The sequence below is a fragment of the Epinephelus lanceolatus genome, chromosome 24 (genome assembly GCF_041903045.1).
Source record: "Epinephelus lanceolatus isolate andai-2023 chromosome 24, ASM4190304v1, whole genome shotgun sequence".
Classification (NCBI taxonomy): domain Eukaryota; kingdom Metazoa; phylum Chordata; class Actinopteri; order Perciformes; family Serranidae; genus Epinephelus; species Epinephelus lanceolatus.
Window position 1 is genome coordinate 1,995,739 of NC_135757.1, and position 21,122 is coordinate 2,016,860.

Genomic DNA, 21,122 nt, shown 5'->3' on the forward strand with positions numbered 1-21,122 from the left:
GTTGTCCAAAAAATATTTATTAAATATCTGACAAAATATTAATTAAATGTCAGACAAAATATAAATTAAATGTATGACAAATATTTATTAAATATCGAAAAAAATATATTAAATGTCTGACAAAATATTAATTAAATGTCCAACAAAATATTAACTATCCAAAAAAAATTATTAAATATCCAACAAAATAGGAATTAAATGTACAACTAAATATTAATTAAATGTATGACAAATAAATAAATTGTCCAAAAAGAATTATTTAATGTTCAACAAAATATTAATTAATTATCCAAAAAAATGTATTAAATGTACGACAAAATATTAAATTGTCCAACTGTGTGTGTGTGTGAGTGTGAGTGCACTTGTTCACTGTCATGTGACATTAAAGAGATCAACCTGGACACCACCAGGACTGAAGACATCTCCTAAATGACGTCCTCACAGATCTGATGATGACCAACATTTTGTTATTTATCTGCCAAACACTCTTTGCCAGCATTTGACACTCGTCTGCTGTTAATTTATAACTGCAGCTGTTCGCAGCAGAGTCTGACTCAGCGCCTGGCTGCTGCTGCTGCTGGAGAAACTGCCGAGTCATGATATCCATCTAACAGTGCAGATGTTGGAGTCGTGGTTCGGCTCTGAGCCTGGCAGCTCAAAGACACAACAGTGAGACTGATGACACGTTATATGGACGTATGATGGCGTCTTAAATGAGGGTCACATGACTGACACTGATCCCTGAGACGTTCACACCTGTCAACACTCTGATCAGACACAGTTACCCATGATGCAAAGACACTCTGCCGCCTCCACTGAGCGCGCTCACTGTACTTCACCCCGCTGATGACTCATGCTTCACCTCATACATTAGGCCTAATGAAAGGAGGCCTGCAGGAAAACAAACGAGCGTGGGTAACAAAGTACACGACCACTTTACGGAGAGCACATCATGTCTGCCCTGATCTGGTGCAGTCAGCGCGGGCGGGGGTGGAGGCGGAGGCGGAGGCGGGGGTGGGGTCGGGTAGTTTATGGACAAAAGGTGCACAGATCTCAGCATAATTTCTCAAGACAGAGTGGCGTGCTGGCAGTGCTGCGGCGGGCAGCAGCGGCTGTTATGTAACGGTTAAAGCCCTGGTTTTAAAAGCATCCCTGCGACTTCTTATTACTGTTATTACTGTTATTAGCACACGTCAATCGGCCCTTACATAATGGCTCTCTGACTCCTGCTGCAACCTGCCACAATAACAACGCTGGCAGCACTCAGGGAAAGTGCCCCCGCCGCCGCCATCAACAAACAAACACCAGCTTTATATCATTTAATATTTGATATATCTGAGACATCTGAAGACCAGTCTGATGAAATAAAGAACACACAATTAGACTGAAGGAGACCAAAGAGTGTCAGGTGACTCCACAACATGTAAACCCTCCTCTACAGGTGGCCCCAGCCAAACCCCGCCGTCCTCAGAGCCTCGCTCTGTCACCACGCCATCCCTGAATGAGACAGGCGCTGCATCAGAGCCAGTGTGAAACACGAGAACGGGCATTACGTGGGTACAACCCTGACAAAATGAGAGAGGATACACACACACACACACACACACACACACACACACACACACACACAGAGCCTGAAGGAGGCTGAACAAACACACAGCGGTGAGGCTAACTGGGTCACATGGTGCGTTCACTGACTGCAGGCCGACAGAATAAGACAAAAGCAGCATGAGACAAAGGCTGCAGTGGGAAAGAGGCGCTGGTGTTACTGGAGGGCGGCTCTGATAAACAGGTTACAGTGGGACTGCTCCACCTGCTCCACTCTCATCTACTCTCGTCCACCTTCTCCTACAGGCCGGATTACATCATCTCACCTGCTGGAGTCTGGATTTCATTTTCCTTTGCATTATTTAATTAAACATGTACTTTAAGGAGTTCCCACGGACACAAAGACAGCAGGAGAGTAATAACTTTGGCACTAACGTACAGAGCAACTGAAATTTAACACTTCACAAGAGCTTTTCAATTCCACACAGAATACAGTTTAATACAGAAAAGTTTCTAGATGGCATCAGCCAAAGTATATAAATTTCACAAAGGATGGCGTTTTGTAGCAACTTGTTTTAGGCTCCAAACATGAGTATTTCATCGCAACCTGTCAGTGTTCTTCCAGCGGCTATTAAGGCTCCAAACATGAGTGTTTTGTAGCAACCTATCACTGTTTTTCAAGTGCCTTTTAAGGTTCAGAACATGGATGTTTTGTACAAACCTTTCAGCATTTTTCCAGCGACTTTTAAAGCACAAAACGTGACTGTTGTGTAGTGACCTGTCATTGATTTTCCAGCAGCTTTTTAGGCTCCAAACATGAGTGTTTTGTAGCAACCTATCACTGTTTTTCAAGTGCCTTTTAAGGTTCAGAACATGGATGTTTTGTACAAACCTTTCAGCATTTTTCCAGCGACTTTTAAAGCACAAAACGTGACTGTTGTGTAGTGACCTGTCATTGATTTTCCAGCAGCTTTTTAGGCTCCAAACATGAGTGTTTTGTAGCCACCTATCAGTGTTTTTCAAGTGGCTTTTAAGGTTCAGAAAATTAATGTTTTGTAGCCACCTATCAGTGTTTTTCAAGTGTTTTGTAGCGACCTGTCAATGTATTTCCAGCTGATTTTTAGGCACCAAACCGGACTGTTACATAGCGACCCATCAGTGTTATATCTGAGGTTCTAAACACTGGCGTTTTATAGCAATCTGCCTGCATTTTTCAGCAGTTTTTTGGGTTCCAAACAAGTCTGTTTTGTAGCAACCTGTCACTGATTTTCCAGCAGCTTATAAGCTTCCTGACATGGGTGTTTTGTACTGACCTGTCTGTGTTTCCCCAGGCTCCAATCGTGAGTGTTCCCTAGCGACCTGTCCGTGTTTTTCAAGCAGTTCTTAAGTACCAAACATGACGAATTCATAGCAACATGTCGTTGTTTTTCCAGCCTCTTTTTAGGCTCCAAACATGGCCATTTTGTAGCAACCTGCCTGTGTTTTTCCAGTGGCTTTAAGGCTCTTGTCAGTGTTTCATAGCGACATGTTTTTCAAGCAGCTTTTAAGCACCAAATATGATGGTTTCATAGCAACTTGTTGGTGTTTTTCCAGCTGCTTTATGCTCCAAACGTGGGTGTTCTTTTAGCGACCTGTCAATGTTTTATAGCTGCCTTTTGTGCTCAAAAGACGGGTGTTTTGAGGCGACCAGTCAATGTATTTCCAGCAGCGATTTAGGCACTAAACATAAGCGTTTTGTAGCAACCCATCTCTTATATGTTATATCTTATATGTTCCAGACGTGGATGTTTTGTAGCGACCTGTCGGCGAGATAGTGCCACAAAAAGTGGTTGTCTTTTACCAAGATTTTTTTCCTAACAAATTTAACGCATCTGTGATTTGCAGACACGTATAATGCCAACATTTTTCATGGCAATCGGTCGACTATATAACAATAAATTCTGATAATTGAATGAACGCAAACTGGGTCCTGATAAGAGGCAAAAAAACTGGATGGATGGATTGATTAGAATTGTGCAACCCCAGCGATAAGTCAGATTAATAGAATAAGGTAAATGTTGAAAACATGCGATGCGGGCTTTTTTCTGTGTCTTCACAAAGCTACAAACTGGAAGGAAACTCCTGATGTGTGATATTCGTTATATTATGTGGGAGATCTGGGAGATAATTCAGCAGTAAATTATCAAACATAAATCTGGATTCGAGTCCCAACATCGACAACAACTTCCTGTTGACACAAACAGCCTCTGGTTCTTGTAGTTCCTGACGTGCTTTCCTCCTCGCTGCTGTTAATTATCTGCCGTTAAGTCTGTAAAACCCTCTGAGGTGAAACCCTGTTTGTTAAAAACCGCTCTGTGAATAAAACCCCACTGTGTTTCCCGCTGTGGGAAAATGAAGCGTGTGATGTTCGCAGCAGCGAAGGTGTGCCAGTGTCTGTTAATAACAGCCACAGCTCCGAGGCCAGACGCAGAAAGTGGGTCAGTGTCACCTGGATGGCGGGACATCCATCCTCTCGCACACACACACACACAGACACACACACCTCACATGCAAATGAGGCTTAATGCCGGCGGAGAACATGTGGCGAGATGTGAGTCAGTGCGCAGTAACTAGGCCAAGTCACCTGCTTCATAAGAGTCAGAAATCGACAGTTTGTCTGAGATGAATCGACGCCTCTCTTTACATAACCACGACGCAAACGCACAGACGGGACGGTGGCCTCTCCAGCTGAGAGCTTGCGTAACATGACATGAATCTGAGCGACACGTCCAGATGTGTGCTGAGAGGCAAAGAAACAGGATGACAGTGCTGCTGCTGTTTTGGGTTATTTCCAGCATGAGAGCAGGCTGAGTGAGTCACCGAGCGCCACTGAATTCAGGGAAAATGGAAATGAGCAAAGTAGCAGCAAGTCACCGCTCTGACTCCTTTGTGTTATGTAGCTCAGACAGCTGGGAAGCCACTGAGCACATTCACGCTAATGGCCTTTATAACGTCCAAACCCATGAACCCCTTTCATTTTGCACTCCTCATTTCACAGAATCAAAGCTGCGGTGCTTTTACTTTCATTGACGCCACTCTCAGTCTATTTTTGGCAGCGCTGCTTGACATTTTCAGGGAGCTAAGGTCAAAAATCCCGTCAGAAAACACATCGATGGGGACCTTTACAGCTGCGTACAAGACCAAGGAAGTTTTGCAAAGTTCAAGATGTGTTTTAAGTCACATTTTCTCTTCTGGTCGAAATAAAAACTGGACGAACATCACAGGACCCCCGACTGAACCCGTCTGTGTATCACAGAGCAGGAGCTTGTGTACAACATACAGATGTTCCTAAACAGAGCGGCGGCCACTTTGGGTCTCTAGAAAACACGCTTCTGTAAACAGGGCCGGGTATGTGACAAACACAGGCTTCACGGGATCATTCCAACATCATCATCACCTCCTTCGTCTTCATCATAGCACGCACACCAATGAGCAGAACTCATTACACTTCTCAAAATGTCTAACGGTATTAAATATGAGATGACAGAAAACATAAACCATGATAAGGATATCAGCGAACAGACACCAGTCCTCCTGTCTCTTCATGAAATGAGTGGTATATTATTTTAGCAGCTCTCTCGGCTCCTAACAAAGGTGTTTTGTAGTGACCTGTCAGTGTTCTTCCAGCAGTTTCTTTAGGCACCAAACATTGGTATTTTGTAGCAACCTGTCTGTTATTTTCCAGTGGCTTTTTAGGCTCATGTTGTGAGTGTTCCTGCCATATCTGAGGTTCCAAGCATTGGCGTTTCATAGCGACCTGCCTGCATTTTTCAGCAGTTTTCTGGGCTCCAAATATGTCTGTTTTGTAGCAACCTGTCACTGATTTTCCAGCAGCTTTTAAAGTTCCAAACATGAGTGTTTTGTACTGACCTGTCTGTGTTTTCCCAGTGGCTTTTTAAGGCTCCAATTTTGAGTGTTTCCTAGCGACCGGTCAGTGTTTTTCAAGCAGCTTTGAAGCACCAAACATGGCGGTTTCATAGCAACATGTCGTTGTTTTTCCAGCCTCTTTTTAGGCTCCAAACATGGCCATTTTGTAGCAACCCGTCTGTGTTTTTCCAGTCATATCTGAGGCTCCGAACATGTCTGTTTTGTAGCAACCTGTCACTGATTTTCCAGCAGCTTTTAAGGTTCCAAACATGAGTGTTTTGTACTGACCTGTTTGTATTTTCCAGTGGCTTTTAGGGCTCCAATCGTAAGTGTTTCATAGCGGCGTGTTTTTCAAGCAGCTTTTAAGCACCAAACATGGCGGTTTCATAGCAACTTGTTGGTGTTTTTCCAGCTGCTTTATGCTCCAAATGTGGGTGTTCTTTTAGCGACCTGTCAATGTTTTATAGCTGCTTTTTAGGCTCAAAAGACGGAGTTTTGGTGTGACCAGTCAATGTATTTCCAGCAGCGATTTAAGCACTAAACATGAGTGTTTTGTAGCAACCCATCTCTGCGCTTCAAGAAGCTTTATATTTTCCAGACGTGGCTGTTTTGTAGCGACCTGTAGGCGAGATAGTGCCACAAAAACTGGTTGTCTTTTACGATTTTTTTTCTAACCATCACCAAGTGTTTTTCTGTGTCTAAACCTGACCACACATTAACCACAGCATCATTGAAACCTGTTTTGTAGCAACCTGTCAGTGTTTTTCAAGTAGCCTTTAAAGGTTCCAAACATGAGTGTTTCATAGCAACCTGACTTTGTGTTTCCAGCAGCTTTTTACGCACCAAATGTGGGTATTTTGAAGCAACCCATTAGTGAGTCTCCAGCAGCTTTTAGGTCTCCAAACATGAGTGTTTTGTAGCAACCTGTCAGTGTTTTTCAAGTAGAAACTTACATGTTGTGGTTTATATTTGATGCCACAGGTGCGAGGACCTGTTCATCGCTGCATTTAACTTTAATTATATTTGTTTTACTCTATGATGTAATGTTTGCTTGTGTGGACAGCAGGGACAGAAGTTATTACCTTGGTAGGAACAAATAAATAAATGTCAACAAACTCCAGCTCCAGGATAATCAATACTGTTGCTCCTGTTGTCCAACACATGGCAACACACCTCAGTATGTCAACTTTAAAGTGCAGATAGCATCACTGACAATCAGCTGTTGACACCACAAACCTCAGACATGTCACAGACCCTGTAAAGCCGTGCATGTGCGTGCACATTCAGACAGCATCCAGGTGTTGTCACACCAGCATCCACCCTTGCATCCTACCTTCAATCGCGATGACGTGCTCCCGGATCTGGTTCTGCAGCAGCGGCTCCTCCACCCGCTCCAGGAGCTCGTAGATGGAGTAGATGTTGGGATGGACGGACTCAAACCTCTGGATCTCGGCTCGGATGGCGGCCGAGTTGGCCAGGTGCTGCTGGTAGTTCATGGCTGCGACTGTTCGGCCGGGTCAGACGGTGGTGCTGGTGGAGCTGGTGGTGCTGGTGGGCAGATGGGAAGGTGAAAGCTGTGACCTCCAGCAGCGGGACGCGTTCACAGGGAAGCCTTAAATCATGCTGTTTCGCTGCGGACCCTGGTGAACTCAACACGGTGGTTTCTCCTTCAAACTGTTAATTTAAAACAATAGTTTGTGGAGTGTTTTCTTCCAGAGAGACACAGTTACTCCTCCTCTACATCCCGGGAAGATTTCACACGAGATTTATACTCCCAGCGGTGTTTTTTGGCGGAGCGGCCAGACTGCTGCTACTGGCCGGTGAGGGCAGCTGTTCCCCGGGGTGTCCCGGTCTCCAATGCCGGTGCGGTGACAGATGTGCAGCAGGCTGGGCACCGCTTCCCCATATCCTCACTGCCCGTGAGAGATTAAAACCACACCGGCTCCGGTTCTATCAGAGCTGCCGGAGTCACTTAGTCATAACTGACCGGAGGAGAAGGATCAAAATCGGCCTTGTTGCGAGGCGGCTATGCTAGCCGGCTAAAGCTAACTAGCTGTAGCTTCCCAGCCGGAGGGGGAGAAGAGGGAAAACTCGCCGCTTTTCAGGCGTCAAACTCGGCTTTACATAACGGCCGAGCGGGAGGTTAGAGCTCCGGAGAGGAGGCGAGAGCAGCCATTTTAAAATCCTCCATGAAAAAGAGCAGCTGGGGGCAGACAGGCAGCTGGATGAAGTGTTAGTGGACCGGGACTTGGGATGCCTGTTCCCGTCCGTCCGTCCGTTGTTTTGTCTCCGGGACCAGCTGCGCGAGACTCACCTCCTCAGTCCGGATTCAGCCGCGCGAGGCCAGCGGGGCTCGTGCGCCTCCCGAAATAGATCCAGGTGTGGTTTAAAGCCGCGTAAAATCACAGGTAGATCCCGCACGCGACGCTCACACACTCAGCCGATCCCCCTTCCCGTGATGTGAGGTCCATCCCGGGTAGAGCCACAGTATCCCGGCCGGGAACGTCACTGCACCGTCAAGGTACCCGGACCCCACACGGCGGCTTCCGGTTAGCATCTTCAAAATAAAAGCCACTAAAAGTAATTTGGTTTTACTTTGTATTTCCATTTTAACGCGACTACGACACAGTAAATGTAATAAAGTAAAAGCAACAATATTAAACTTTAAAACACTGAATTACAAGTAAAATTAAAATTTGTCTCAAGTAAAAGATTTGGTAATGTTTATATTTAAAAAAAAATATATATAAATGTAATTAGATATGGTTAATTTTTACATTTATAAAAAGTAAATGTCATTAGATTATTAAACTATACAAAGCATTAATTATTCATTTATTTTATTTTATTTATTGTTGTTTCTTTTGTCTTGCCTCCCAGGGCGTCAACTGTTTCACATAATAGTAAAAAATATATATGATTCCTCCGTGAAACTCCGTGAAAGCGACTCAGCAGTACAAAAGTAATAATAATAATGATAATTAATTAATAATTAATATATTTTTCTAAAATCTGCATAACGAGTATTTCCACCTTTGTACTTTAAGTATATTTTAGTTCTGCACTTTTACTTCAGTAATATTTTAAAAACAATTTTAATTTGTAACTCAGTATTTCTACATTGTTATTGTGACTTTAAAAATAAACCCAAACCATTAATATGTAAAAAATATATAATTATATACTTCATATAGTAGGTATATTGCAGTTCAATTTAAAAATGTGATTCAGTAGTTTTAGCTCCCGTGCTTTTATTTTGAAAATCACACCCTCCGTTTCCCGGTGTTTTTCTCGCTAACCCCCGCGCGCTTGACGCAGCGGCGTTCACGCAGATACTCACTGCGTGGATTGTGCGCAAAAATAACTCATGAGAAGAATCTGAGTCCAGATTTTAACTCATAGATTTAACCTTAATTACGGGCTCCTTCAAAATAAAGCTACAAAGCACCAACAGACATCTTGATTAAAATAAATAAATGAAATAAAATAAAACACCAAACAGAGCATTACATGTCAGAGTTTATTCACTACATTAACATGAACATATATTCTTAATTTGTCGAACAAATAATGAAATGAAAAAGCAAACATTTCCTGTTCCAGCGGCGCGTCGTAGCACTGCATGGTGGTATTTGTAGTACTGCCTGGTGGTGTTTGTAGTTTGGGTACAAATACCTCGTTGACAGAGTCTCTTTGAAACTGAGCAGCGTTCCTTCAGCCTCATTGTGTCGTCGCTGGTATTTTCTCTCCGTCCAGCAGTAAATAGTGCACAATGCCGCTCTTCTTCTTCCCACCGCTCGCCGCCTTGATGCAGCACTCGTGTTCCCCCAACATGAAGTGCGTCTCTGTGCCGTCGTCCACGAACTCTCCCTGTGGACAGTCCACCAAAGGACACACGCAGAGGGTTTTAGGATTTCAAGTCATTAATGAGGATTTATTTTACTGTGTCACTGTAAACACAGATGTTTCCTTTAAACGCTTTAACTCTTATTTTGAAAGAGGAGAGAAACTTGGTCAGATTATCAGACACCAGACAGAATTAAACTAAAATTATGATGGTACTTTATTTTTAATATTCCTTTCATCATTTTCTTTTATTTCTGGGGGAAACTGGCTTTTATTTATTAAAGTGTAACACGTGGTCGTGGTTATCCTTTTTGCTTTGTTTGTTTTTTGTTCTGAGGGTTTGAATTTTTGTCTTTTCCAGAGGGGACAGGAACTCCTCCATCATACAGTCCAAACATCCTAGAAAAAGTCTCAAAGATGGTTTTCCAAAACATGTGCAACATGTGCAGTATTAGAAGGTGGTGGAAACACACTGACTGGTCGCTACAAAACACCCACAATTAGAGCTTTAAGAGCCGCTGGAAACAAACAGAGGTTGCTACAAAACATCCACGTTTGGAGACATAAGCCACTTGAAAAACACTGACAGGTAGCTAAAAAACACCCATGTCTAGTACCTAAAAATCCTCTGGAAAAGCACAAGCAGGTGGCTACAAAACACCCACATATGAGCCTAAAAAGCCACTGGAAAAACACCAATAGGTCACTACGAAACACACATGATTGGAGCCGGGTCACAGGTCACAGGTCACTATACAGGTCACTATAAAACACTCACATTAGGTACATTAAAGGCGCATGATAAACACTGACTGGTTGCTACAAAACACCCACGGCTGGAGCCTACAAAGCTGCTGGAAAATCACAAACAGGTTGCTTGAAAACACCCACGTTTGGAGGCTAAAAATTCCCTGGAAAAGCACAGAGGGGTCACTATAAAACACCCACACTTGAGCCTAAAAAGCCTTAGGAAAGACACCGACAGGTTGCTACAAAACACCCACATTTGGAGCCTTAAAAGCTGCTGGAAAAACACTGACAGGTCACTATAAAACACTCACATTAGGTGCATTAAAGGCGCATGATAAACACTGACTGGTTGCTACAAAACACCCACATTTGGAGCCTTAAAAGCTGCTGGAAAAACACTGACAGGTCACTACAAAATGCTCCCAATTCAATCCTTAAAAGGCAATGGAAAGACACTGACTGGTTGCTACAAAACACCCACAATTAGAGCTTTAAGAGCCGCTGGAAACAAACAGAGGTTGCTACAAAACATCCACGTTTGGAGACATAAGCCACTTGAAAAACACTGACAGGTAGCTAAAAAACACCCATGTCTAGTACCTAAAAATCCTCTGGAAAAGCACAAGCAGGTGGCTACAAAACACCCACATATGAGCCTAAAAAGCCACTGGAAAAACACCAATAGGTCACTACGAAACACACATGATTGGAGCCGGGTCACAGGTCACAGGTCACTATACAGGTCACTATAAAACACTCACATTAGGTACATTAAAGGCGCATGATAAACACTGACTGGTTGCTACAAAACACCCACGGCTGGAGCCTACAAAGCTGCTGGAAAATCACAAACAGGTTGCTTGAAAACACCCACGTTTGGAGGCTAAAAATTCCCTGGAAAAGCACAGAGGGGTCACTATAAAACACCCACACTTGAGCCTAAAAAGCCTTAGGAAAGACACCGACAGGTTGCTACAAAACACCCACATTTGGAGCCTTAAAAGCTGCTGGAAAAACACTGACAGGTCACTATAAAACACTCACATTAGGTGCATTAAAGGCGCATGATAAACACTGACTGGTTGCTACAAAACACCCACATTTGGAGCCTTAAAAGCTGCTGGAAAAACACTGACAGGTCACTACAAAATGCTCCCAATTCAATCCTTAAAAGGCAATGGAAAGACACTGACTGGTTGCTACAAAACACCCATGTTTGCTGCCTAAAAAGACACTGGAAAAACAATGATTCACTATAACACACCATCCCCTCCACCACCAGTTAACAAAGTCATTTTATATAGTACACCACTTTCGAAACGCTGATATGTATGAAACGTACAAATGTAACATATTCATGGTTTGCAGAAATGAACAATCCTACATTTTCTCCAGGTGACTGAGCTGATTTTACACCACTCCAGACTTTATAAAATATGTCATAAATCCCTCCAAATCTCACATTAAGGTCTCTAGTTTGTGTCTGTAAAGTTTGGCGAGGCTGTGATTATCTTAGAGGTCACTGTAGGTCATTTTATACAGGGAGGCCAAGTTTGTTATTTGTGATGTAAAATAAGGAACTTATCTGCAACTCGTACACACAACATGTCACCATTTTGAGTCCTGGCAGGATTTAAAATATAATAACGTCATTTTAATTTATGTTTCACTTTATTCTGTTTATTTACATGTTAGAGCAGCTGCAGACTAGATGAGTTTTCTCAGGAAATATCAGATAAACAGGCGTGATGGGGGAAATAAACACAAACGTATCAGCAAGAAATCCATCTTCATTATTTCTACGTCATATAAATTATTTTTTTATGCATTTAGCTCCAGATGGAAGTTTAATTTTCTGTTGTCGGAGTCTCACTGAAATTTGAATGAATTCATTATAGTATTATTCATGATTATAAAACTACTTTAATGTTCAGGGTTCAGTGTTTCTCACCATTGTGTCCATTTTCTGTCCGTTGCACCAAACGTCCATCGTGTCCTTTTCTGTTGGAAACAAGAACAAATATATAATTATATAGAGAGAGAGCAATATACAGTTTATGGATGAATATAAGGTTATTTTTCACATATTATCATTCACAATAACTGAACCTGTAATTAATGGTTGACAGTGCTGGAACATGACTGAGCCACATTGACCTTTGACCACATAAATATAATCAGGTCATCGTTGAGTCCACACGGATGTCGGAGACAAATTTAAAGAAATTCCCTCAAGGCGTTGTTGATACATTGCATTATCAAGATGGACCTTTGACCACTAAAATCTAACCAGTTCATCGATGCATCCAAGTGGACATTTGTGCCAAATCTTAAGAAATTCCCTCAAGGTATTCTTGAGCTATCGCGTTCTCAAGAATGACATGGACGCAAGGTCACAGTGACCTTTGACCACCAAAATCTAATAAGTTCATTGTTGAGTTCCCGTGCCGTTTGTGCCAAATTTGAAAAAATTCCCTCAATGAGTTCTTGAGATTCACAAGAATGAAACAGACGCAAGGTCACAGTGACTTTTACCTTTCACCACCAAAACCTAATCAGTTCATTCTTGCGACCAAGAGGATGTTTGCGCCAAATCTGAAGAAATTCACTCAAGATATTCTTCAGATATTGTGTATTATGAGACAGACGGAAGGTCATGGTGACATCTGACCACAAAAATCTAATCGATTCATAGCTAAGTACAAGTGGACGTTTGTGCCAAATTTGGAGAAATTACTGCTGTAACGGTGTCAATTCAGGAGCATTTGTAGACTGTGGTATTTCTACTTTTACTGCAGTAACTGCTGGAATAAATTAAAATAAAATAAATTAAAGTAAAAATAAAATAAAATAAAATAACGTAAAGTAAAAAGTAAAGTCCAGTAAAGTCCGTCAGCTGTCAGTCACAGTAACGTCTCTAATGACCTCTAATGAAGTAATCAAACACATGAACTGACAGATTTGTGTATTTCCTGTCACACAGGTGTCGTCTGTGTCGTCCAATCAGGTGGCTGCAGGTCGCCCTGTTGCCTTAAATATCTGCTGTGACCTCCAGCTGAGCAGATTACACCTCAGTGGGTCACCTGTGGTTACATCATCACAAAGACACGTCAGGCTCACCCAGGACGACTCGGCAGTCGTCTCCGTCCACCTTGAGCAGCCAGGTCTTGGACGTCTTGGCTCTGTTGTCGATGAACTTCTGCAGACTCTTGCCGTCGACCTCCAGCGTGTACTCGTAGGCGAAGCCGCTGACCGCCTCGATGTTTATGGTGGCTTTGGTGTTGGAGCTCCCCACTGTGAAGGTTTCCTTCCCCACCAGCTTAAACAGCCAGTCCTTCCTGATGACTTCCTGTGGAGGAAACACGAGTCACACTGCTGCTGAGTCATCAGGTCATTCATTCATTCATTCAAAATAAAAACAAAATACACTTAAAGTTTGAAAAGTAAAAGTTACATGTTGTAGTAAAAGGTGAAAGTGTAAATACTTCTACTTCAGCTCCTGTAGTGACAGTGCAGGATGTGTTACTATAACAATACAGGTTGTACTTTAATGCGTCGATTTTAAGCCCTAAAACAAGTAAAAATATACCGTATATATTTTCATAAAAATAACACTTAAAATGAAGTAAAATAAAATAAAGACATGTTAAGTAAAGTAACATAAAGTTAAATAAAATAATGTAAAGTAAAATAAAGTTAAATAAAACACAATAAAGCAATGTAAACTATAGTGAAGTAAAGTAAAATAAAGAAAAGTAAAAATAACATGAACATGAAATAAAATACAAACATAAAATAAAATGAAATAAAACATAAACAAAATAAAATTAAATAAATTGAAAATAAAATGAAATAAATTAAAATGAAAAAAATAACAGAAAATAAAATAAAGTAAAATAAAATAAAATGCAATGAAATAAAATTAGAATAAAATAAAAAATATTTCCACATTTTTTTGTGAACTCCACTCAAACGTTTTCTTTCTTCTCTTTCTTTATGTCTCAGATTGAAATGTGGTACTTTTTACTGCAGTACTTTAGTTACTTTGCATAATGAGTACTTTTACTTCAGGTACTTTAAGTATATTTTGAGGTTGATACTTTTACTTCAGTTAAACTTTGACTATTTTTACACTGTGGTATTTCTACTTTTACTTGAGTGAAGCAACTCTTTGTTTGGGATGTCCGGTCACAACCTGACTTCATCTGAAGGTGGAAGAAGACAGGAAGTGAAGAGCCAGACTAAAGGAAGGTCTCACCTGTCCGTTGACGTACACGATGCGTTTCCCCGTGGTGGTGCCATGAGCGAATTCGATCCTATAAACACCATCGCTCAGCGCCACGTCCCACACCGCCACCAGATCTCCGCCCAGCATGTCTGAAGCTCCTCTGGACTGTTTTCCTCTGGACAGTCTCTTAGGACGGTCTCCTCTGGATGGTCTCCTCTGGATGGTCTCCTCTGGACAGTCTCCACAGGACAGTCTCTTAGGATGGTCTCCTCTGGATGGTCTCCTCTGGATGGTCTCTTAGGACGGTCTCCTCTGGATGGTCTCCTCTGGATGGTCTCTTAGGATGGTCTCCTCTGGATGGTCTCCTCTGGACGGTCTCTTAGGACGGTCTCCTCTGGATGGTCTCCTCTGGATGGTCTCCTCTGGATGGTCTCCTCTGGATGGTCTCCTCTGGATGGTCTCTTAGGACGGTCTCCTCTGGATGGTCTCCTCTGGATGGTCTCTTAGGACGGTCTCCTCTGGATGGTCTCCTCTGGATGGTCTCCTCTGGACGGTCTCTTAGGACGGTCTCCTCTGGACGGTCTCTTAGGACGGTCTCCTCTGGATGGTCTCCTCTGGACGGTCTCTTAGGACGGTCTCCTCTGGACGGTCTCTTAGGACGGTCTCCTCTGGATGGTCTCCTCTGGATGGTCTTCTCAGGACTGTCTCTTCAGGACGGTCTCCTCTTGACGGTCTCCTCAGAGTGTCTCCGTCCTGTCCTGGGGCGTGGAGGCGTCCTGTTGGAGCGGCAGTGTGGGCTCAGCAGCAGGTGTATTACTGTAAGAGGCTTAGAGACGTGAGCTCACACTGACACCGAGGATTATGGGAACAGCTCTGTATCTGTATCAGTGTTTGTATGAGGCAGCACCAACACCTCCTCCTGAACAGGAAGTGTGTTTGTAGGTCGACGTTCTGAGGTGACCTCTGACCTCTACATGGACGAGGTCAGAGAGAGACATGAACTAATGTAGAAAGAGACGTACAGTAAAAGATGCGTATACGAACACAGAGGATCAGACCACCTGAAGATTCTCTCTCAGAGGAAATGAGGATCTACAGTACGAGGTGCTTCTTTATTCTGGTGGCAGTGTTAAGAGTTTTCCACAGTTTACCCTTAATTTACCCCAAAAACTGTTAAGGGAGATTCTCAGGAGAGCCTGACCAAGAGGACAGAATACCTACCTACCGACCAAACGACCAACTGGCCTGTCTCCAAGATCCTTCAAAACTCTTGAAGAAAGAGGGATTTTAAAAAAGAACCCGAAAGAAAGAACCTGAAAGAAAGACCTTAAGGAAAAAGGGAATCTTGACAAAGAAAGAAAGAACCTTAAAAAGGACCTTAAAGAAAGGAAGAACATTAATGTAAGACAGGACCTGATTTTTTTTTTTTTTTTTATAAAGGACCTTAAAGAATGAACCTTTAGAAATTACCTTTAAGAAAGAACCTTAAAGAAAGAATGAACCTGAAAAAGTATTTTAAAAAGTATCTTAAAAACAGAACCTTTAAAAAGTATCTTTAAGAAAGAAAATACCTTCAAGAACGAACCTTAATGAATGAAAGACACCTGAAAGGGGCTTTAAAAAGCACCTTAAAAAAATAAAGAGCCCGAAAAAGGGATTTTAAAATGTACCTTAAAAACAGAACCTTTAAAAAGTATCTTTAAGAAAGAAAAAAACCTTTAAGAATGTACCTTAATGAATGAAAGAAACCTGAAAAGGGAATTTTAAAAAGTACCTTAAAGAAACAGAATCTGAAAAGGGGAGGTTTAGAAATGACCTTTCAGAAACAACCTTAAAGGCATCTTTAAGAACGACAAAAACTTTAAAGAAAGAACCTTAAAGAAAGGCTACACCCGAAAAGGGATTTTAAAAAGGACCTTAAAAAGGAAACTTTAAAAAAGTGCCTTTAAGCATTAAAAAACCTTAAAGAAAGTACCTTAAAGAAAAAAAGGACCTGAAAAGGTATTTTTGAAAGGACCTTAAAGAAAGAATCCTAAAAAGTACCATTAGGAAAAAAAAACTTCAAGAAAGTATCTAAAAGAAAGACAGGACAGAAAAGGGATTTACAAAAGAACCTTAAGAAAACATCTTTAAGAAAGAAGAAACCTTTAAGAATGTACCTTAATGAAAGAAAACTTTAAAGAAAGAACCTTAAAGAAAGATAAAACCTGAAAAGGGATTTTAAAAATGACCTAAAGAAATGAACCTCAAACGAAGTACCTTTAACAAAGAAAAACCTTCAAGAACGTACCTTAAAGAAAGAGAGAAACCTGAAAAGGGACTTAAAAAAGTATTAAAAAACCTTAAAGAAAGTACCTTAAATTAAAAAGGACCTGAAAAGGTATTTTTGAAAGGACCTCAAAGACAGAATCCTAAAACAGTACCTTTAGGAAAAAAAAACCTTAAAGAAAGTGTCTAAAAGAAAGACAGGACCCAAAAAGGGATTTACAAAAGAACCTTAAAACATATCTTTAAGAAAGAAGAAACCTTTAAGAATGTACCTTAATGAAATAAAGAAACCTGAAAAGGGGGTTTTAAACAGACCTTAATTAAAGAACCTTAAACAAAGTACCTTTAGAAAAGAAAAACCCTTAAAGAAAAACCCTTAAAGAAAGACAGAAACCTGAGAGGGGCACTTTTAAAAGAACCTTAGAGACAGATGAGCTGATGCAGCAGCTGAGCTCAGACTGAGTCACACTGCTGTTTGTTTGTGTTTCAGGTCCTCCAGCAGGCGTCTCCATCCTCCTCTTCTTCTTCTGTGGTGAAGAGAAAGCAGCTCTGCCGGCTCTCCTCTTCTTCTTCTGTTGTGTCTCTCCTGCTCAGATTCACACAAAGCCTCCTTTGTGTCGTAGTCTCATACCTGAGGTGCAGCCACATCTGGAGGAGGATTATTTACATTTATTTTTTTAGTCTTTTTTTTAATGATTTTATTATTTAAATGTTGACATTGGTTATTTTTGCCTTTTATTTGCAATTTTAAACTTATTCAATATTTCTTTATATTGTACTTATTTACATTTTGAGATTTTTGTACTGACTATTTTTATTCAAATTTATTTTACTGTTTTTAAGGTTTGTTTGTTTTTACATTTTATTTTAAATTTAATTTGTTGATACTACAATTTTTATTTTTTATTCTAACATATTGAGTTGATTTTTTTATTTTATATTTGAATGTTGTTTTTTACATATTTTGAGATTTTTGTATTCACTGTTTTCATTTTGTTGTAACTTATTTAAATGCTGAGACTGTTTACATTTATATTTTATCTAGTATCTAAATGTTAGTTTAATTTTAACCTATTCACATGTATTTTTTATTCATTTTGAGATTTTTGTATTCACTGTTTTTTAAATGAAATCTATTCTATTGTTTTTACTGTTATTTTATAAAATTATTTTATTTTTAATTTTTGTTGATCTTGCCATTTTTATTTTTCATTCTTTATCTCTCTAGTTTTTTTTTACAATTCAATGATTTTTTTAACTTATTTTTTACTCATTATTTTCATTTAAATTTACATATCTGATATTGTCATTTTTATTTTCCTAACTTATGTCAATGTTGAGATTATTTTTATCTTTTATTTAGTATCTAAATTTTGCAATTTTTATTTTAACTTAATCAAACGTTTTTTTTTCTTTTTTAATATTTTTTGTATTTTTTTTTTTTTTTTTACCTTATTTAAATGTTAAGGTGTTGACACATATTCTGCTGGTTTCTGCAGTTGGATCAATGTTAACAACAATGACATGTTACTACCATAAAAATGCACCATAAGTTCTACAGTGGTAACAATAATAATAATTATTATGTTTTCTCTTAAATAAAATAATCTTTTATGTTTTTAATTTTATTAAATTTTTTGCCACTGTGACAGAAACTTTTCAGAAACACAAACTCCCCAAAGAGTGTCTTAGAAATAAAGAAATAAAGAGCAGGAGGAAGAAGAGGAGCAGCTGCTGCCGGTCAGACGAGTCGGACCAGTTGCAGATTAAGAGCCTGAATCATCGTCCGATTTGTGATAAGACGTTTCACTCCTGAAACACAAACACTGTCAATACATGTCTGAAAAATATCTTTAATTCAGTCTAATGAGTTTATTAACATCTTTAATTATATTTGACACAATAAAAACTGCTGGTCACAAACTTCTGAGGTCAAAGGTCAAACTCAACATTAAAACCTTATTTTCTTCAAACAATTAAATTAATTCAAAGTTCTTATTAAACATTAACAGCAGATTAAAAACTCGGACTGAAAAGAAATAAAAACATTTTAAAGTACAAATAAAGTTAAAACTTCTCTTTTTTGTTTGTTTCAACTTAAAATAAACAAAAATGTTAATAATTACTGATATTACAACAGAGACTAGTGAATGCATTACCTGCAGGAGTTGCGTGTGGATGCTGACGGCTGAAATATGTCACTGAAAATGCAGAAATATGAAACAAGTCGCCTGAGGATATAAAAGCTCAAATGCATCGTCCTACCTGGAAGCAACGATGTAGAACTGGAAGTTACGGAGGCTGAGCTGCATTACCTAAAAAATCGAAGAGCTGAAATACATCGCTGAAATAGCAGGGATACGAAACAAATTGCCCGAAAGATAAAAACCCTCAAATGCACTGAGTTCACTGCTGAGAATATTTGAAGCCACAAAGGCTGAGTGGTGTTACCTCAAGAAACTACATGCTGAAATACATGGCTGGAAAAGCTGGAAGCTGAACTGTGACACCGTCAACGGCTGAAATGTGAAAAGCTGAAGCAACATCGTTTGTCACAACAGACATCAACATATTTCACATTTGTTCCTAAAATCTGTGCATGCTGATGAAATTAAAGTTAATTTGGGGAAAAACTTGAAACAAGTTGAAATATTTTAAAGACAAAAATCACATCATTAAGATTTTTTAAAGTGAATTTAAAGAGTAAATATGAACAAACATCAAACCAAGTGCTGAAATATAGTTTATCACTGTGTGTGTGTGTTGAATGAAGTCAGCAGCACCATCTTGTGGACAAACAGCACATCACAACTTATTCACTCATTAGGCTGCCAGGACACTATTGTAATCCTAGGTATTCTTCTTTCTTCTTCTTCTGAGGAAATCATACTTCCCATGGCTGAAAACTCACCAAACTTTGCACAAAGGTCCAGTCTCATGCCAGATATCCTCAGCTGTAAACTCAAGCCAATAGTCCTGATGGTGGCGCTACAGCAAGCGTCTAAAGTTCAAAACTTTGAAAATTCATAACAAATCAACCACAACTTTCATCAAACTGTAGCCTCAATACTGAAGAAACTTTTGTACATTTAAACCTATTAAAAATTATGAAGTTCATCACTCTGTTTTTTTCAAAAACTGTAAAACTTCTTAAACCTATCTCCTCCCACAGTTTTTGCTCAGTTGACACCAAACTTGCTACAGAGCATCTTCAGACTGTCCTACAAAAACTATGTTTCTCAGATTTTTGATTTATCAAAAATTGAGCTTACAGTGCATCAAAATGTTTGACTGTAAACGGTACTGTAAACATATACATGCAAATTCTTGCTAAATAAATCTTCAATGTTCATGAAAAAAATGACAAAATTCTAGAGTCATGGTAGATGATGTGTGGCAAATTTCAGAATTTTATCTCAAAAACTGAATTTTTGACAGCATTTTGAATTTTGCTCTAATGTGAACAATTGGAGTCAATGTAAAAATGGCAATTTTAAACATCAGTTTTTCACTTATGGAGCAAATCAATCACTGTTACAAACAAATTACCAACATCTCCATGCTGTCTAGATGCAATATGTGTATTTTCAGATTTTTGTCTTAATAACTGAATTTTTTACAGTGGTTTCAAATCTGCCTTCCCATGCACGGACGGCTGCTTTCCTACACAACAGTGAATGGTTTACTCAATTTGTGAAGCCACTGTTGAGTTGCTACTTGCCAATTAGCTCAGAGTGGTAGATGACCGTCTTAGGTTCCAGAGGTTGCGGGTTCGAGCCTCAGCTGGTGCAGAATCCACATTTTAATGTAATCATCTTCTTGTGCTCCAGCTTATTGCTTAAAATTGCCTGAGCGTGACTGATCACTGTGCAGCATCTTCAAGTCTTTTTTCTGCTAGAAAATCTGCCTTCTCATGCTTGAAAATAAACCAAACTTTGCACAAAGATCCAGTGTCAATACTTCAGTGTGAAACCATCTGAGGCTTCTCACTTTGCACATAGCTCAACTAGTTAAACATCAGTTTTTCACTTATGAAGCAAATCAATCATTGTTAAAATAAATACCATGCATGGACGGCTGCGAAACCTGCACGTCTGGCTTAGTCAATTTGTGAAGCTACACATGAATTGTCACTGACTAATTAGCTCAGTGAGATAGAAATTGATTCTTAGTCTCAGAGGTTGTGAGTTCAAGCCTCAGCTGATGCAAAAGGCAGATTGTGTTGCTAAATTCCTAAATATCTTCCAATTCTTCTGCTTGTTGCTCAGAATTGCCTAAAAATGCCCGGACCCGACACATCGCTGCGCAGCAGCTGTAATTTTTCTAATAATCTGGAGACAATTTTAATTAAAGAATAAACTATTAAGAGATTAATCTGACTCTGAGTCGTCTGCTTTTTTTCTCCTCTTAAAGTAGTTTTTGTAGCTTTATTCTTTATGTATGTTGAATTCTTGGAAGACACACGAGACATTTTTGCATGTTCAGCGACTGAAATCATTTCCGAGATGAACGTTTTATTCTTAATGACGTCATTTTAACGTATAAATTTCACATAATTACAGAACAAACAAAAAGA

The 21,122-nt window shown here is 39.9% G+C and overlaps 2 protein-coding genes across 4 annotated transcripts in view; both read right to left on the reverse strand.

Annotated features, from left to right (window-relative positions):
- The window catches only part of agap1 (ArfGAP with GTPase domain, ankyrin repeat and PH domain 1), a 228,738-nt gene extending 220,746 nt beyond the window's left edge, over positions 1-7,992 (reverse strand). For 2 of the 3 annotated variants that reach the window (XM_078165887.1, XM_078165885.1), the window contains exon 1: positions 6,788-7,972. In XM_078165887.1, the coding sequence (XP_078022013.1) occupies positions 6,788-6,950 (163 nt within the window). In that variant the 5' untranslated portion in view covers positions 6,951-7,972. Of the gene's footprint in view, positions 1-6,787 lie in introns of all 3 variants that reach the window. The other variant, XM_078165886.1, reaches the window with a different exon arrangement.
- Positions 7,993-8,946: 954 nt separating this feature from the next.
- Positions 8,947-15,320, reverse strand: faimb (Fas apoptotic inhibitory molecule b). The gene is made up of 4 exons (XM_033616131.2): positions 14,309-15,320; positions 13,171-13,399; positions 12,002-12,051; positions 8,947-9,324 (listed from the first exon to the last, which is right to left on the reverse strand). The coding sequence occupies exons 1-4, from the start codon at positions 14,423-14,425 to the stop codon at positions 9,175-9,177; spliced, it is 546 nt and encodes a 181-aa protein (XP_033472022.1). The 5' UTR covers positions 14,426-15,320; the 3' UTR covers positions 8,947-9,174.
- Positions 15,321-21,122: the final 5,802 nt, after the last annotated feature.